This window comes from Ambystoma mexicanum, chromosome 5p, assembly GCF_040938575.1.
Source record: "Ambystoma mexicanum isolate Mex_15411 chromosome 5p, UKY_AmexF1_1, whole genome shotgun sequence".
Taxonomy (NCBI): domain Eukaryota; kingdom Metazoa; phylum Chordata; class Amphibia; order Caudata; family Ambystomatidae; genus Ambystoma; species Ambystoma mexicanum.
This window is the reverse complement of record NC_090930.1, coordinates 46,075,643-46,095,422: the sequence shown is the minus strand read 5'-3', so window position 1 is coordinate 46,095,422 and position 19,780 is coordinate 46,075,643. Positions and strand designations below refer to the sequence as shown.

The window sequence follows — 19,780 nt, the reverse complement described above, 5'->3', positions numbered from 1 at the left end:
CGTCGGACGAGGTCCTCGACGACAGCGCATCAACGTCATCGACGCAGAAAAAAGTTTCCGAAGCAGCACAGCTGTGGTGATTACATGTCATAGATATGGAATACGTCGTCGGACCATCCCATCGAAAGAACGTTACCAGGTAAAGTAACTTGTTCATCTGTGTTTAGGCGTATACAAATGGATTGTCCTGCACTTCTGTGTGTCTCTGTGAAATTGTATTCTGTATTTTATTCATGATACTTAGAGAATTGTGTTGTACTTTGTATTAGAATTTTTATATTTTCAAAATATATCGATTAATCCTTTGTTATCGGTATAATGTGTGCTTGTGGTGGTCTATACAGTGTGTGACTATTGATTATTCTAATAATTAAACTGATTCATTCAATTTGAGTCCGTTCATTCCACATTTAATTTTCCTGCTTAGGATGGGTCTGTCAATCCCATTATGTTGAGCTAACGGGTAGCTCATGCCAACAGACCCCGGTAGCCTGGCTTTCCTGGTGTGCAGAGCCCCCTTCATTCCTTGGTACAGGTTCAGAGAGCCTGCATGACCCTACTCTGTGAACTCTGCACACCTGTCCTGCTAGGCCCCGAGCTTGGTGTAGTGTGTTGTATCTGTGTAAAGCCAAAATATCTCTTACAAACGTGTTTCTTTAGAGGCCTCGACAATGCTAGAAATGTGCATAGGTCAGAGTGGGCGTTAGGGAGCGTGCAGTGAGGCCTTGGGTAGGTAATATGTAACCTATTGATCCGTGTTAATGGTGTACTGGTAACAGCTGTGTTAATCCTCGCAACCATTGCTCCTTATATGCATTGTATTAATTGCCAGAGACGTGCCTTATGGTCTACTAGCAGAAATGACCAGAACTCTTCACGGGTTCTACAAACAGGCCCTTAATAATCTCACTTTGTTTGATTTTTGGATTCCTTTGTCCAATAGATTTGAGCTTTTTGGAAGACCTCTGGAAATAGCAAAGCACAGAAATTGCACAATGTATCCCGTGCGTTGTGGTGCAAACATCTCGGCAACGGTGCGTCCTATGGCCTAGAAATGTCGCTTTGGAGCCTTAGAGTTTTGTTCCTTGCGTTGAGACACTTGCAATGAGTTTCGTCCGGTCTTCTGCAACCACGTTGATGTTTCACTGATTTCAGAAAACCGTCTCATGTGTAAAGGGGGTGAAATCCAGGGTAGGGGTTGGAGTGTCCAATGTCATGTAGCCAGTAATGTCCAGAGGGTCCTAGCATGTAACTATGCCTAATGTGGTGCAGACTGGTGGAACGGCGTGGAACTGTAGAGGGAACAAAGATTATACAACCACCTTGAGCACTGCGCCACCGTGACCCCCATCATTGTTTGCCCTGTGGAACTGTAGAGGGAACAAAGATTATACAACCACCTTGAGCACTGCGCCACCGTGACCCCCATCATTGTTTGCCCTTCTACTTTAATGGGGACGTCTTATCAAGGTGTATTTTCACCATTGTCATCCCTGCAGCCCACACCATCCACGCCAAACTCCAGCCCTTCTTAAAGGCAAAAAAGAAGGTGGTTGAGGCGCGCACTTCCGGTCCTGGTCAATTGAACCTGTTGCAAAAAATAAGTAGCTGGGTCACATCCCAAAATGGACAAATATTCACAGGGTTAGATCCCTTCTGCTGCAAATCAGGTACTCGGTATTAACAGGGTTAGATCCCTTGCTGCAAATCAGGTACTCAGTAATAACAGGGTTAGATCCCTCAGCTGCAATTCTGTGGTCTGTAGTTGTTCTCCTAGCGCTTTCTTATCTCAAATAATCATCAGGGAGGCTGTTGAGCAGGTGTGTCTAATTAGACTCAAAGGATTCTGGTAGCTGTAGTGAAAACGTTTTTTTCTGTTCAGTTGACCAGCAACCGACACCCCTCCAAAGCACAAGTCCTTCACAAATTTGGGGGAGGGGAGAGAACCATCTTTATGATTCTCCAAAGTGGGGCACAGTCACCCCGTGGCGCTGCCTCTGGAGCCCGGGACTCACATAGCATTCAGTACAAAAAAGAAGGTGGGTGAGGCGCGCACTCCCGGTCCTGGTCAATTGAACCTGTTGCAAAAAATAAGTAGCTGGGTCACATCCCAAAATGGACAAATATTCACAGGGTTAGATCCCTTCTGCTGCAAATCAGGTACTCGGTATTAACAGGGTTAGATCCCTTGTTGCAAATCAGGTACTCAGTAATAACAGGGTTAGATCCCTTAAAGGCAATGTCTGCAGATTGACTAGGGATGGCTGACTTCCTGGACTTGGTGCAAGATGGCACTAAGGCAGGGGTCCCAGCTCTATGAAAGAGCTCTGCTTTTGGATGGCATGGTTTGCCAACTCCTGATGCCCGTCCCACAATGTTGCCTGGACACTCTTGGCATGCTGTGTGTGCACTCTCTGGGACTGCTGCCCTATCCTAGCTGCATGTGCTCTCTTGGCTGCGTCACGCCAGGGCCTTTGCTGGCATTGTCTCTCGCCACTGGCGAAGGGTTCTTTCTCTTCAGCACTGTCATGGCTGGTGAAATGGGCCACTCCTTTTACCACGCCCTACTTACGAGCCCACCTGACTACCTCATTCTCTGGAGTGAAGCGATCCTCTTAATAGGCTTCCAATTGTGGTCTTGTTTTGGGAATCTGAATGCGTCTCTTGGTGACCTCGCACTCCTATCTGCTTTTTGAACATGGGCTGAGACTAATGCGTTTCTTTCTCTGGGGTAGCTGTGCAGAGTAACAGGAGAGCCTGCTGCCCGAAGGACTGGCACGCGATCAGTAGGGCACAGGCCTGCACTCTGCTCACATGTGGACACGGTAGCACACCGAGCAAACGATGCGCAGCTTAATATAAGTGAAATGGGATAAGGCGTGATCTCCGCGTCCGAGCAGGACTATGGGAACACCATTGGAAAGCTTCAGATTGGAGACCGCATCCCGCCGGTGGGCAATACATGACCTGAAAGATGCCAGACAGCATAAGGAACATTCTGCTATGTGACATCAAAAACGTGGCGTGGATTCCAATGGACCAGTATGATCTGTTGTGTTGGTTCTATGTTATTACAACGGCAGGTTTTTTCGCAGTTTTTTGTCAATCTTCCTGCCAAAAAATCTCATCCATATTTTTGTTATATTTGGAGGCACGGGGGTTAATCTGCCCGCCGCCTTTCGCTGTTATCTAGTCCCATTACCCCTCCCCCTAACCCCCCAATATCGTTTTATTCGGCCAAAGGGTTTCAGCAAAAAATCTTGGTTGAAAAAACCTGCCGATGTCACAACGTCGTACCGTTCTATTATGTTGACTTGTATCGCACAGCGCTGCCATTTGCATGGTCTCCAGACGCTCATATCTGAGGCCGGCGCGATGTTTTTTGTTTTAGATTAAGAAGCCTTTGTCTGATTCACGCTCTTCTTGCAGATTCTGATCTAGTCCTAGAAGCTGGTGCTTTAATTATTTCAAACTTAATTACGCTAGTGCCATTTGCACTGGCATCCAAGGGTGTCCAGTGTAATTTTTGCAGCATCTTCAAATGTCGTCTGTCCAACATATTTACTATCTTCCATACTTAGATTTCCCGAAGGCTTGCCGTTAGCTGCCAGTCTGGTCACAAAAAGCATCGACAAAGCCGCCAGATCTGCCTCGTGTATGTGTGATGGATAGGCATTTGCCTAGTTACTGCGATCATAGTTTTCAGCGGAGTGAATTCAAATGCATCTTGTAAGATGTGCAAGAAGGTCTCCTTTCCAATCCTTGTTTCTGATTCGCTAAGCGATTTTGCATCGAGTGACCTGGGACTGTTTGTATGACTCGTTGATGAAAATGTCGTTTTCATTCAGAGGTGGCTGTACCTGTACTATCAAGTTACAAGGGTGGGAGTGTGTAGATGTCCTACCGCGCAAGACTAGAAATGGCAGTGTCTCCCTTATGTCTTTGCCATACCTGTGCACAGCTACTACTGAAGCTCTCTGATGTCGGGGTGCTTTGTGAGCACTCTGATCTGTCTACACTTTCCTCCCCGTGCCAGATTACAGCAGCTCTATTGATTGGCTCCTTCCTACTTTCTACTATATTGATATTTGGCCATGTGCGTTGAATCGCCTCTTGGTATGAGCCTTCACATTCCTCTCTGGTGGAACACTCCCTACATGGCCTGCAAACATCCAGGTATCATTTTATAATTTGTACATCTTTTTTTCTTAATTTGAGATGATCTAGTGCTCCGGGCAGAAATATTGTACATGAGTAGTAGCAGATGGAGGGTTCTTACTTCAGGGAGCTTTGCAATAATGCAGCAATGACATTTCAATGCATCATAAACTATTTGAAGAAGCTTAAAGTTGGGAATATGAAAAGGGAACAGTGCAGGTTATCAGTTCAATAATGTACAACATTTCAGAGTTATGTGCAGATACAAAGTAAGTGAAGGATCGGGGAGCTTGGCAATACTAATGTCAGTCTCGTGTACCCCTTCTAGATATAGAAATTGCTTCCTAATCACGTTCTTGACGCCTGTACTATGATTTCAAGGGGTGGGAAGTTCCCTTGGTAAAAAGCTTGGGGGATAAAGGAGCAGAAGCGTCCATCTCAGTGGGTGAGAAACGGAGAGCTTAACCATGACTTGGGATGATCTGGGAGAATAGTAAGAGGTCGGATGAGTAGTGGGGAGTTGGTTGTGCAGAACCTGGTTTGTTTTATGGACGTGAAGGAATGTGCAGAGGGACTACTGATGCCCGGAAACCCATCTCGTGCAATGGGAGGAGATGGGTAAGGAATGTGGGTGATTGGAGACTGGCAAGTTCAGTGCTTTGTTACTGGAATACAGGTTAAGTCCAGTGGTCAGGCTGACCCAGTTCTCCAGCCTGCTGAGCTCAAGTGTTGAAAGGTGAGGTCATAACAAATTCCCTTTAATGTTTAGTGGGTTTAGCCAAGATGCAGTGGCATTTGGGAACATGCACGCTTTACTTTCAGTTGACTAGCAAAGGAAACCATTAGTTTGCAAGCCTTGAGGTGGTATGAGGGAGTTTAATGGTTTTAGGAGAGGGGAGAAGAGGGTCAGACGTTTGAAGCAGGGGCAAAGATCGCTGCTCTTTTAGAAAGGTTTAGCGGCATGCTGTCCAATGGTGGATTGTGGAGCGACAGTTCAAGGTGCAAGAGCAGAGGTTATGGGTAAGGGCAAGATTGGATGTCATGAGTGAATAAGTGACAGAGAAGCAACAGTAGATGTTTGCTGAGAGTGGACATATAGAATGGGATGGAAAAGGAACCATGGACTGATTTTGAGCAACCCCTAACAGTAGATGAGGTGCCAGTGCTCCAGAGATGGTAAGTGTAGTGTCAGTCGGGTATGAAGCGATTCATAAAAGGAAGGGGTCCTGGAAGACGAGGGACTAGAGGGTACAAAATACAGGGGGTTAGTCTGTGTCGAAGGCGGTAAAAAAGATCCGGGAAGATTTATTTGGAAGAGTGTATTGTGCAGAGTAAGTGCATCAATGATTACAAAATCTGGTTTGGAAGGGTTTGCAGAATTTGTTGCGATTCACCATCACATGTTCCAGTACCTTGTTTAGAAGGGGAGCTGGGAGATCATGCCATAGCTAGCTGGTTTATCCATTGTCCACATTTGGAAGATGGTTTCTTCAGGTTGGGTAGGGCAGCAGCCACCTTGAAGCAAGCTGTGCGGGTTTAAGATGCAAGATAAGTTGGAGAGGAAAGAGAATGTTAAACAGTGTCAGACTTTATCATCTGTTCTGCGAACGGGACACCTCTTGCACAGGATGGGTTGTCTGGATGGGTGTCCATTCTGATGGGATGACAGGAGCATAAGAGTATAGAGAGGAAAAGACTGGGTTTGGTAGGTGGTGGCTGGAGGTCATAAATGGTGGAAGTGGTACTAGAGCAGGTAGTGCGTCTCTAGTTTTGCTAATTCCAAAGGAGAAAAAGGGGGCAGTTTTGTGACGGAGATAAAATGGAGTAGTGACCAGAATGGTTATCATGGCCTGGAGGGCCAGTCATATCTCGCGAGGATGGGAATGAAAAGACGATAAGTTTGTTTTCTAGTGTTTGGGTGTAGTCCAGAGCATTAGAGAACAAGAAAGGGATTTCTTGTAGGATGCAAGAAGATGGGGACAGCTGGACTTAGTAATGTTTACAGAAGGAGGAAGTGTGTTGCCGTTTCAGCGATCTGGTCAGTGGGGTAATCTCAGGTTGGGTGGAGGGGCGAGAGGGGATGTCCAAAAAGGGAGACTAGCACCTAGTTTAAGGCTGCAAAAGCCCTTTCAGTAAAGACTGGCGGTGGACTTGCCATCTGTAAATCTTCCTGCCCTGCACCAGACTAGGAGAACTTTTCAGTAGAGGAGTACTTCAACTACAGGCAACCCAACAACACCTTCATTGACCTCTATCTAACGTGGTCACCACCATGTTTATCATATGTCCCATCTTTCTTGGGGACTTGAGCCTCTCTGGCAGCATGACCACAAAGACTATGACCGCACTGAGCCTCACTTAGCACACAACTGACCCATTCCCAATATGCAGGCACCATCCCAGACCGCCTCATAACTGCTATGCTGTATCTCTGTTACAACACACACAGACACCATGAATGCTCTGATCATTTTACCATTCCCTTCACCGTCAACCATGTTATCCCAACCACACACACAGCCGTAGCCTATCCAGCAAATATTCCACTTCAAGGACTTCACTGGAGAACCACCCACTGGTGACCTCATCTACCTCTCCTCTCTAACTAGATGTCACAAGCATGCTTCAAACTCAACCCCACAAAAAGAGGCATCTTTCTTTTCTCCAATACCACTGAACACACCCACACCTGCTATGAACCTAGAGGACTTCACACCGATGCTAACACCATTCCCCAAAACTCCACATTGATGGCCATCTCCATCAAAACTAACAGTGAAAATAAATATTTTAGCTTACAACTGACTTGCTTGTGTAAAATCAAACCCTTCCCTCTAGACAATAGTTTGGTATCCAGAGTAGAAGTCCCCATCCTTTCTCGCCTGGAAGGTGGAAACTCCCTAATCATTGACTTACCCACCTCAGCACCAATTGGAAGTAGTCTCAATGCCATAGCCCACTCATCAAAGGCCTTCCCAAATTTGACCACAATAGGCACACATTCTGAACTACATTAGTTGCCCTTACAAACGAGCATTGCCTTTAAGACCAGCTCCATTATTTACAGAGCCGTCACTTTGAATGCTACCTGAGCACTCACTAACTTTGACAGCCAACGCTCCAAATGAAGCTATATCTACCTGCCCAGATTAAATTCAAAAACCAAAAAAAGAAACGGGAAGGGCATTCTCAGTCTATGAACTCAGACTCTAGAGCCTTACGCCTGTCAAAAGCAGACTCTCAAACATCCTGCTGCAAATCAAAAACAATCTAATTACCATCCTCTTCAGAGCACTTTCTTCATGCACCTTACACACACCCGATCACACCATCTGGCCAACCCCCATTCACTGATTGTATATAAAACAGCACTGCGCTAACTGGAGCTCTTTACCTGTATTCATATAAACCCATTGTTGCACAGTAATACATGGCTTCGAGAAACTAGGTCGGTGCGTAATAAATGCCCAAAACAAAATGAAATCGAGTTGGTGTGTGTGTGTGTATGTGTGTCTGTGTGGAGCAAGAGCCTGGAGGGGAATACCTGCCGCCTTCAGGAATAGCAGCAAAGGAGTCTGTGTGAATCTATATTTGATGTTGGTGGAATTCCTTGCCTGTTGAAGCTGCACGATTGGCTTCACTGGTTCAGCAGTGTGGGCGTGTAGAGTTGTCATCGAGTTCATGGACAGCCTAAATTCTGTGTGGTGATGTGTAGCTTTTTTCATTGGATTGTTGGCCGTTTCTGCAGATTCTGGAGGTGTTAAAGTAAAATGGCAGTGAACTGTTCATAAAGTGTTCTTGTCACATTGATATTTTTCTCATTTCCTGCTTTCTTTGTTTACACAGAACTCCATTCGACACAACCTATCCCTGCACAGTAAGTTCATCAAAGTCCACAATGAAGCAACTGGGAAAAGCTCCTGGTGGATGCTTAACCCAGATGGGGGCAAGAGTGGGAAGGCTCCAAGGAGGAGGGCTGCGTCAATGGACAACAGCAGCAAGTTGGCAAAGGTACGAAACAAGGTCTCCAAGAAGAAGCCTCAAGCCTCTCTGGAGAACACTGCAGACAGCCCAGGCTCTCAGTTCCCAAAGTGGCCTGGCAGTCCATCGTCCAGGAGCAATGATGAATCTGATGTATGGACTAGCTTTCGGCCTCGGACAAGCTCCAATGCTAGTACTATTAGTGCCACCAGGTTGTCCCCCATCATGAACGATCAAGATGACCTCACGGATGAAGACCTTCATCCTTCCCTGGTATACTCTAGCACCTCCACAAATGTCCCTCCGACTGTGACCGAAGAGCTGGAGCTCATTGATGGCTTGAATCTCATGTCCCCCAGTACCTCACTTCTGCAACCCCAGCAGTCCCTGGAGAGCATCCTGATGCAGCGGAATGCTAGCTTCTCTTTACGTCAGCCAAACGCAACCAGCCAGGCATCCTCTTTTGGCAACTCTTTGTTCAACCCTGTAGACCTGTCACTGCACAGCACTTCAAGTCGCTTCTCTGGGTCCCAAACGCTGGAAGCCCTCTTGAAATCGGATTCACCCCCACCCAGTGATGTAATGATGACACAAGTGGATCCTCTTTTGACAGGAAATCGTCTAAGCAGCCAGAATCTCATTCTCTTAGGTGGCCCTATCCCACAAAGGAAGCAGAGCCATATGGAGAATATGCCAGGGCAACAGCATGCCTCCCTGGGTGTCATCTCTTTGCCAACTACCCTTACCCTTCTGGTAGCGCCTCAAAACACAGCAAGCCAATCTGTTTCAAAGGGACTTGGCCAAGGCTCACCTAGTCCCTTGGGCCAGTTAAGTGCCCAGCCCTCCATATCTTCAGCCGGTATGATGTCCTATGCCAACCTAGGCCAAGACAAGCTGCCGACGGACCTGGACATTGACATGATCCTGGAGAACCTAGAGTGTGACATGGATTACATAATAAATAGTGACCTCATGGATGCGGATGGAATAGACTTCAACTTGGATCTAATGCCTCCCAGCACCAGCTATCCCAGCACTTCACAAGCTTCTACACACAGTGGGGTCCCAAGTTAATTGGCAGCAGTATCCAGAAGGTATGGACGATCGATTCTGTTTGTTACTTCGAGAGTTTCGATTCATTGGCATTGATCTTGTAGCAATTAAAATCTTGGCATACTGTTTTTTGTTTGTATAAATAACTTCTTGGGATAGCCGTTTCCATTTCCAACAAAATTAAGTTGCTTGTTTAAAAGGTAGTTTAATGGATGAGGAGGCCGACTATAGTACCAGTTGGCCTACTGCCAACGTCTGGCATACAAACTGAAAACACGGGTCCGTTTTGAAATTCTTTCCATTTCGATTTATTTTTTATAAGCTACCAGTGAGAGCATGCATTGACTTGGTACATTGTTTTGTTATGTTCAAGGACATTTTAAACGTTTCCTACCTTCTATACTTTTACAGACCTGGGACAGCATTGGGCAGCAGCAAAATAAGTTCCCCACTTTAAAATATCACAGCATAAAGAGCTAATCGAAGGGGGCAATGAACAGAGGCTTTTGAATATCTCGCACTTTGCTCCATCGGTCTCTCAGCAGGCTCGTCGGGCCTCACTGAGCCCTGCAGACGGGAATGGAGCTAAACTGCACTTCTCTCTCGACGACTTGATCCTCCACCAGCTGATGAAACGTAGACTGTCATCCATCAAGGACTTACATCAGGGAGTCCTCGGGATGATGGAGTTTGGGTCTACTGCTACCGGCCCAGCTCCACTTGAGAGGGGGCCGTTGGCATCAGTATGCCAGGGTAAACGTTGCAACCTGAATGACTCAGGAGGCCAAGAAGAAATTACAGACAAGCGCCTGGAGTCCAAATTCTAGGCTCTTGGAGGAGGACAAGTTGTGCTTTGCTTTAAACCCACTGATCCAGTCCGTGGGGCTGTGGCAGTTCTTTCCCGAAGCATACCTGCTCTGCACCAGTCCCTCCAGGAGAGGAGGAGACACTTCTGAATGCTATTGAAAAGAATGTCTATGCTAATACATCCCTGCATATCCACTAGTCCAACACAGAGGCCATTCTTGTGGCTTGTTGCACCAGGTTATGGCGCAAAATAGTGCATTTTTCTGGGTGGCTTTTGGAGGGTAAGCAGGAACAGTTTGTGGCAGGCGTGGTGGAAATCCGTGATAAGTGTCCTGATTGAGGCAGCTACTAACCACATAAATACTGCTTTGTGGTGTTTGCTTCATCAGCAAAGCCTTTGCTCAGCACAAATCTCATGCATCGTTATTTACCAATAATACTTCCCAGAGCCTGGAGGGTCCAGCATTCACAACACTGTGTACTTACTTTTACTGCAACAGCAAGGACCTCCTCCTGCCAGGAGAACAGACAATGCTACACACCCACTGGCAGTGCCACAGGTAAGATTTTGAATGGAGTAAAAATGTAAGTCCCATTCTCAATGTGAGCATTTTATGCTTGAGTAAAAAAATGTTAACTGTAATACAGAATTGTTCCTTAATCAATACTTCTCTGAACCTAGTTATTTCTGCACATTAATAGATACATTTTTACCTCTTGATCAGGCAGTAATAATAGTTTCTCTTGTGGCACATCTACTACTGGTCCAAACATCTCCATGGAGCCATGTGGCTGAAAGCTGGGGGACAAGCACCTAGTGTCAATTTCCGGTTTGGTATTGGGACTATTTGTACTCTCTATTTTATTGTTTGGGGGTATTTGCCCGTTTTTAGGGAGTACAAGTGGTTGATGCCCCCCTTATTACACACTGGTGACAGAGCAGATGACATCCTAGCGAGTAGAACTGTCCAGTACGGTGGGGGATCGCCAATGTCTTTCCCTCATTGTTAAACACAAACCTCTTGCTGTTTTTCAATAGTTTTAGCAAATTCTCAAATCTTCTGGGAATCATTCCTTGCCTTCAATGCTGAACGTCAACCTGCAATCTTACCATCCCTTTCTCCTCAACTGGGCAGTAAATATTGTACCGCTTCACTTTAGTCTGTGTTGAGCTACTGTCTGCTTCACAACTATTATTTTTTTCATAGAGCAGTTTACCTTGCAAGCTGATAATTGCTGTAAAGCAATGCTAGCATATCATGTTCCCCTGTCCAAATGCTAACTTTCTAAGATGTTGGTGCTGTGGGGATGCAGGGGGCAGAAATTCCATTTTGATTCAATACCTAACCACAGGTGAGTGTTTATGCTTGGGCCAGATGTCCGATAGTGAGCAGGACTTCCTGGATCTTGCACCTCCCACACAACACTGTGAGGCCCAGTTCCCACTTGCAACATGCCCAAAGGCCTGGCAGTTTTTCTCATTGGTGCCTATATTTTGTCTGTCTAACCTTTCGCATCTAGGTGCACGGACGTTTTTCACATCTCCATTCACTGCAATTCCATAGGGGTCTCCAGGGCTATAGACATTCAGGGATTTCAGAATTGTAGCCAAGGTTTCTTGGCCAACAGTGAGGTAGCACATTTTATGATGCTGACATTTTACACTTTTGCACAAGCTATCACCCGCAGCTGGCTTGTTCCAGTTATCACCACTTCCCAGTTCAGTTCGCTCAGTCAGTCTCTGCTGATTGTGCTAAAAGTCCTGATGTGGAGAGCACCAGTTTTGGCAGCTGTTTCAGTGAGCTGTGCCCCAGTGATTAGGGTATTTGAGTGCAGACCTAGCTTCGAGAAGTAACAGAGCGCTTTACAATCATAGGGGTAAGAACCGGTGAGGGAAGCAGAGAAACAAGAGAACAGGGGAGGGGGGGGATTGAAGGAAATTTGATATGAAGGGATCTACAAGCAACCAGGCAAGGAAACCGTGGGGAGCAGATAACCCAGTCTCAGGTAGCTTGAGGAGTGCTGGGTGTGTGGACCTAGGTGTTGGGGAGGAGCCATTCCTTGAAGTGGAGGGTATTGAGCGCCAATTACCCTTGATAAACCTTCAGTGCTACAAGGGCTATCTTTGCATCTTCCGAAACCCTGTCCACCAATGACCTCTTACCACCTCTGCCCGCCGGCAGAAGTACTTCTCTATGCTGCTGCAGTCTTATTTTTGCTTCTTCTGAGCATTGCAAAAACTAAGTTAAATGAAAGGCATGCAAAGGCACTGAAAAAGCTATCGTACCCAGAGATCCATTAATAATCACATACCCAAACCCTGGCCTATCTATTTCACTAACTCTGGCCTCAGGCACTACATGTTGCACCAAAGAGCAAGAGCTTTTTGTTCTGTTTTGCTTAGCAGCCTCACATTGGCAGATTATCTGTGATGTATTTGAACAGACCTCATGGGCATTTGTAGAGTTCCTGAACCTCCGAGGTGATCAAGAAACGACCTCTTTCAGTAGTATAATTAAAGTCAACGTCTAAGTCCACTTCCTGCACACCTACCCTGCACCTGCTTGTGACGGCCACTGCTGAAATTCCTGTAGGAAATCTATTACTTGATAAACTGCATCATCATTGCACCTCTGAGCTGTTTAATTTTCAACTCCCTGAGAACAAATGAAGATTTTCTGTTTCTCCTCCTTATGCTCTATTATAATATACAATACGGACAAACAGTAAGAAAATGGATCCGACGTTTCAGCTCGGGTAAAGCCAGACTTTCAGGGTTGGGGTGAATCTGAATAGGTGAGGTATGGGATTAAATGTCTGGGGCTGGTGTTGAGGCGCCACAGCTGGTGCTCGGGTAGAACTTTCATCAGATGCCCATTCCGGGAGAGCATTGCATGGGTAATCCACTTGTCCTGGTTGGCAAGGAGTTGGCATGGACCAAAAAAACAAGGATCCCGTTACCCTTCCACTCTGCTTTAGGCAAAATAAATTCTAGAAAACTCGCAGAAACCAGATGTGCCGCTGTCAGCAAGGATGTAGTTAGAAAATTCAAACTAGCCTCCATTGACCCAGAATTTCTCTGTAGACACCCCACCCCTGAGTATGGCGGTAAAGCAGGTACATCTACTTCAGAGGCAGCTGCCTGCCCTACAATCGCTCCTCAAAAGGATGATAATAAATTATGCATTCGGGAAGAGTGTTTTCAGCCGGAAGGATGGCACTGAAAGCCATAAATGCTCTTGAGCATTGGCTAAATAGGCCTCCACGTTGTGCGATGTTAGCCAGACGGCTGAGAATATCTCTGAAGGGGAAATGAGTGAGGGTTTTCTTAACATCATCCAGGATGGCAAGGAAGCGGCGTGTCAAACCCTGCAGTCGGGTTTGGATGCGGCTGATTGTGTTGGCCATGCCATGCCATACCAGCTAGCACAGTCGCAAGGTTTGTGTGACTGTGTAGGTTGGGATTTTCCCTGGATATGCCATCCAGACTGTTAGACATGCCCTTTGATGGGTCTCGTCTCTTTGTCACTAAGGCTGAAAGCCTTCAGAAACTACAAGCCTCCAAGGCGGCTGCAAAAACCTTGGGTGCATCGATTTGCCACGCCCAGCAAATCCAGACTACCTCTCAAAGTTTGAGAGTTGGTTCCTTTCATTTTAATTCATCAGTCGCAAGGACCAGAGCACAGATTGCCCAGAGAGGTCAAGGAAGATTTAATCATGGAACACATGGTTGTGGAGGCAGAACTGCTCTAGCAGCTACTGTCTCTTTGCCCTTTGCCGCTGCCACTGCCACAAAACCACTTTGAGTACTGTACTGAAGTCTCCAGTGGTTGACAGGTTAATAAAGTATCTCGAATAATGGTTACGTATTACTTTGGATGCTCGCAGACAGTAGCCCAGGGTTACTGCCTTCCTCCAGATTTACCACCTGAGCATACAATCTACGCTCCTTCTGCAGGAGATTCTTTCTTTGCTGGAGAAAGGTGCAGTGGAAAGGCTACCTGTAGCGGAGCAATACCAAGGTTCGTTGCTTTCGAGCTGGGAGGCCAGCAACAAAAGAACTATACTATGGCTATTTGAGCAAGTTTTACAGCTGGTGTAGAGCTAAAGATATTGATCCTTTCGCTTGTGACACTCATACTGTACTGTCCTTTCTATTGCACCTGGCCCAGCAGCGACTGCAGGTGACTTCTACCAAAGGTTATCTGGCAGCGTTATCACACTCCAGAACAGGCTTACTTCAAGATGCCCATTGATGTACAATTTCTCAAGGGACTAATCTCTTCCCACTGGTTCATTTTATAGTTCCAGCTTGGGATCCTAATTTGGTTTTCACATTCCTAATGGGACCCTCATCTGAACCTCTCCATTCCCGCCCACTAAAGTAATTTACGTTAAGTGTTTCTGGTGGCTAACACTTCTGCTCGCAGAGTTGGTGAACTTCAGTGCAAAACCCCTTTCCCAGTTTTTTCTAAAGAGAAGGTGGTTTTGAGCAGTCGCCCCTCCTTCCTAAAGTAGTGTTGGAATTTCACCTGACACAATAACCTTACCAGCATTTTATCTGCCACCTCATCCTTCTAGGGAAGAAGAGAGGTTACACCGGCTGGTTCCTGATGGAGCTTTAAGCTTTCAGCATAAGGCGACAAGCTAATATCAGACACGATAACCAACTTTTTGTTGGTTACATTCGACGTAGATTGGGCCAGTCAGTCACCAAAAAAACCTCATCACGCTTGATCATTCTGTGTATTTCAGAATATTATTCTTTGGCCGGGAAGGATGTCACTGATAGTTTAAGGGCACATTCTACTAGAGGTGGGGCAACTACTTCAGCCATCCAAAGAGGAGTACTAGTGGTTGATATCTGTAATGCTGCAACTCTGTATTCGTTACACACCTTCTCAAAACATTACTCTTGAGTCCTTGTTTTGTCAAGGTGCAAGATTTGGGAAAGCTGTGTTGCACAGCATAAATCAATAACAAAACCCACTAGTCCCACCTCCATTTACAAACTGCTATAGGAGTCTATCAAAGATGAGGAATCTGTTGAAGGACAGTCCATTAGAAGAACAAATTACCCCATGGAATGTTCTTCAGCCTCTTTGCCTACTCACCTGTGGGTTATTTTTCCTAACTTAAACCTTTCAACACCAATGTCGTTTTTAATCCTCAAGTCAAACGTGCAAGAAGAGGGGGCAGGGGGAAGTGAACTGAGGCAAGGGGCGCGGTGCATGCTATATATACCAATGTTGATGTTGCGTCCAACTGCAGAGGTGAAAGCTGCTGAGGGACTTTGACTCAACGACAAACGGCGCCTTCTGCTATCAAAACGCTTCCAAAGCTGTAAGCAGGATATCGGTACATCAAAGATGAGGAATCCGTGGGAGGAGAATCCATTAGAAACAACATTATCAGGGTTAAGTAATAAGTTCTTCTCACAGACACATGTCGAGTTGGAACATGTTTAAATGGTTTGGCAGGAAGCCAATACAATAATGAAAAGACAACAAAGTCAATACGTACATAACAGTTGAGCTGTTCATTGTTCTGGGGCTATAGCGTGTTTACAATGAGAAGCATGTAACCAGGTGGGTAGCTCTCACTTTCACAGCTGAATTGGCTGTCGTTATTACCTGGAACAGTCCATTCCACCTGGGTGCCAATGCAGACGTCCCTTGATGACTCTTCGCCAAAAAGAAATCTCCAGTTTGCAGAGAATGGCAGGTTTCATTTGACTCTATGGAAGGTCTGTTTCACCCGTTTATGGAAAGAAGTGATAGAATGGTTCATTGGTAAGATATACAGGCTTGCGTTAATACGTTTCGCTGGGCGAGATGAAGGCAATCTCATAGGACATTTGTATAAAATCTCATGAGTGCTCCGTTCCAACCTCCTGTTGGATGTTCTCCCCATACTAAGGGCAGTGTCTCTGGTCACTTCTGGCTAGTCTCTGGACAAATCATAGATTGTGTTCTTCAGAACTCCATTTTGGCATGCCACTGCACCAGACTGGATAGCTTGGGCAGTGAAGATTATGTTGGATGCTGAGGACGACAAAAGGCTATTTGACTATTTGGTTATGAAAGTTGGTTCCCCTTATCACGGTCTATACTGAGGTATTCCAAATCTTGGAAGAAAATCCTTAATGCTTTTACCACAGCGACAGCATCCACTCTGTTGAGATGGATTTCTAGAATCTGGCCTGGTTGATAGATTTTTGGAGGCCACCCGAGTTATAGTGAAGAGGGGAACTCGGAGGTTGGCCAAACCCAATCAAGGTAAGCCTGGAGAGTGGTCAAGGCTTAGTCTCAGGAGAAAGTGAGTGGTGTCAGGGATCCACAATGAGTACACTCACTACACAGTAACAATTTAGACAGGTAGTACAAAAATACTATATTATGGACCCAAAAAGACACAGTAAGAAATGAAACAGCAGGTCGTAATATCACACAACACTCAATTATCAAACATATATATACAGGCCTCTTTTGTTCGTAGAAATGCTGACAATAACTGGACAAATAAGAGAAGGAAATTAGTGATGCAGTAAATTAAAACTAGCTCACCAGAATGATACCCTAAATGTGGAAGTATAATCCCTTTGATGTTTGGGGGGCCAAATGTCTCAAAGCTTCTTCGTAGGAAAGGGGACCGATGCAGGAAGTTATTGTGGTGGCAAAAAGTGTTCCACAAGATATTTCAACAATGTTACAGGTCAATACAATTATTTTCCTATCCTTGAAGTGCAGGTTTTAGGTCAAATGATCAAAAAGCGATGGAATCGAATAACAAAGTTTATTTAAGGTTTATTCTAAGAATAGCGGGAGGTGAATGCGTTGCAGTTACTTGCCACTTGGCTCTGATTTTCCCAGAGGACTAGGTAGGTTTTCCCGAAATTGGATCCAGTAGAAGATGCACGGGAACTGCGGGTGCAAGGATTATTCCGGTCGATTCAAGGAGCAGAGTGCAACCCTTTGTGAAGAAGACCTGCAGAAGGCACCGATGGAGACCTCTTCAGGACACTTTGGACAGGAGAAGGAGAGTTCCAGCAATAGCTACCGCACACATGACTACAGCAGGCGTCCTTCCAGTTGCAGGTGTAAACCTTCCAGGACATGATCCCTTGACGCTTCGAGGCTGAAACTTGGCAGGTAGGCGACTTGTGGCATGAGCTGGTGACCACCGAATTTCTGGACGAAATTGCGTCGGCACACTTCTGGGGTAGCTCACTGGAGAGCTGGTCGGTCGACTGAGTGGTCCAGGAAATTTCCGAAGGCTTAGGATGGCTGGCTCCTTGAAGGCATGGAAACGATTTTTGCACTTCTCGCAGCGCATTCAACTCTCGGGTATCTAGGCGCTAGTTACAATAGGGAAAGTGGGTGCACAGGTGAAGGTAAATGGGGGGGGGGGGGGAGAGCCGTAGGTGTAGGTTCATGAAGTTCAGCAGTGATGCAATGTCTTGGCTCTGAGGAGCTTAGGTGAAAAGCCAACTTCAAGTTTTTCCTGAAGGCGCAATAGGAGGGTTCCATTCTCAAGAATGAGAGCGTTCCAAAGCTTGGCAACGACGGGGAAACTTGAGCCGCCTTGACGATTGCAGCTAGGCACTTTGAGCAAATGGTCCATGAAGGACCTTGGTGGGCGAACGTGTATTTTTCCATGTTTGGCATTAATATAGCTCTTTATCATTGCTATGACCTAAAAGCGCTGGTAGTTTGAACGCCCTCGGGGACCGCATTGCAGGTCAGTCGACAGAGTAGGGTGTAATAGGGTGCTTAGGTGCACCGATTATGTCCGCACCTCATGCGAATGCCTGATGGTAGCTTGATATCAGTTTAATGTGTGCATTCTGGAGGGAGTTAACCAGGACTGGGTTTTGGCTGCGTTGGACCGGTGTAGGACGCTTATGTGTACATCTAGTTCCGAATTTCGTGGGTATAGCTGCGTTTTATCAGAATGTTGCGGTTTTCATGAAGTATTGTTCGTATGTGAGCAGCAAGGCCTAATTGACCGAGGGGTGTAGCTGCGCTCTAATTGTGTGTTGGTGTAGAGTAGAGAGTGAGCATAGTGATAGGAGAGATGAATTTCTGGGTCAAGTTCTGGTGTAACGAGCTCAGTATTCCGGATTTCAAGTGCACGTTTGTGATTGCGGCGTTTGGAGTAAACTTAATAGTGACTTAATGGGTGCTTTCGGTGGCGTCATTGCTCCTGATCTCATTGAAAATTTGTCATCTGGTTGTAGGTCTCGGTCGCCTTAGATGGTCTTAGTTGGTTTTATGGGAAGAGCCAGGTTTTTAGAGCTTTTCGGAAGGTCATGTAGTCTTGGGTGTGTCGAATATGAGGAGGGGAGTGAGTTCCACAGAGTTGCGCTAAGGTTGAGAAGGTGGATCCTCCGATCCTTATAGTTAGAGGTTGGAATCACTAGAAAGAGGGCAGTGCTTGATTTTAGGATGCAATAAGGGAGGTAGGGTTTTAGCTTCTCTTGTATGTACGTTGGGCCGGTCTTGTGCATGGCTTGGTGGGTAATGCAGTGTCTTGAATGTGGCCCTTTATGGGAGAAAGGCAGACACAAATAAAACTACACCCCAGGGCCTGCACACTCTAGATGCAGACCAGCACAGAAAAAGAGGGTGAGAAGCCACAGACACAAGAGAAACCCACCAGAATAGCACGCACTGGTCAAAGAAACAATAAAAACGACACTCCAACCCCTCCACTTGAGTACATGAAACAGGCTAAAAACGGATTACAATCCATGTACAACTACTCGCTGAGCATCAACCAGCCCCTAATGCTGCTTTTAAAGTGGTTTCCCTAGCCGAATCTTCAATATTGTGCTGAGAAAGGTAGGTCGGTTCAGTTTCAGAGAGGCATTTGTGAACGATGGAGGATCTTGAAGTTGACTTGCTCTCGTATCGACAGCCAGTGGGAATGTCTTCTGGCTTCCGAAACGTGGGTGTGTTTGGGAAGGCTGAGGGCAGCTCGGAGGGCATTGGTTTGGATGGTTTGTAGTTTTTTCAGGTTGCCTTCTGAGTTGCCAGTAAAGGGGTCATTGCAGTAGTCCAACTTGGCCCCAGCGATGGCTCTGGCAATTGTGAGGTGATTGGGTATGAAGTGGAAAGACTTGCTGGTGTTGAGCAGTTTGGCTGTGTGGGCGGCAGCAGAGGAGATGGCATTAACTTGACGCGAGAGGTCAAGTGAAGCGTCTAGATACAAATCTAGCGTTTTGGCCACAGGTGAGATGGGTATAAGGTTGATGTTGAAGGATCTGTAGGCCTGATCCAAGTTGCGGATAGTGGTGGGGAGCTAACGATGAGAATCTTGGTTTTATCGTCGTTTAGGCAGGGCATATGTGTTGCCATCCAGTTGTGGACGAAGTTGTAGACTGAGTTGATGGTTGCAGTGTCTTGATGACAAGAGCCTGAGAGGGGGAGGAGACTTTGGGTGTCATCAGCATAGTTCATGTAGGAGATGCTGAGGACATCCAGGTGATTGAAAAGTTGTTTTGTATAAATGTTGTTCAGAGTCTGGGAAAGGCAAGAACCTTTGGGGTTGCCGTAGGTAACAGGCGTGGGTGAGGCGGCATGATCCTCTATTTACAATACAAAGCACGAACACTGAAATAGGGGAACACACATACACAATACAATAACATGATTAAATTAAGAGGGCACATGGGCTAAAAATAAATGAGACAGTGGGTAGCATCAAAGCCAGCAGAACACCAGGAACTGTAATCCGAAACCTCAACATTAGTGCATCAATTCAATTCCCAGATTGGTGG

At 46.1% G+C, this 19,780-nt stretch overlaps 1 protein-coding gene across 1 annotated transcript in view; it reads left to right on the top strand.

Moving 5' to 3' along the window:
- The window catches only part of FOXO4 (forkhead box O4), a 230,917-nt gene that overhangs the window by 116,984 nt on the left and 94,153 nt on the right, over positions 1 to 19,780 (top strand). The window contains exon 2 of the mRNA XM_069612403.1: positions 8,005 to 9,233. Coding sequence (XP_069468504.1) covers positions 8,005 to 9,213 — 1,209 coding nt within the window. The 3' untranslated portion in view covers positions 9,214 to 9,233. The remainder of the gene's footprint in view (positions 1 to 8,004; positions 9,234 to 19,780) is intronic.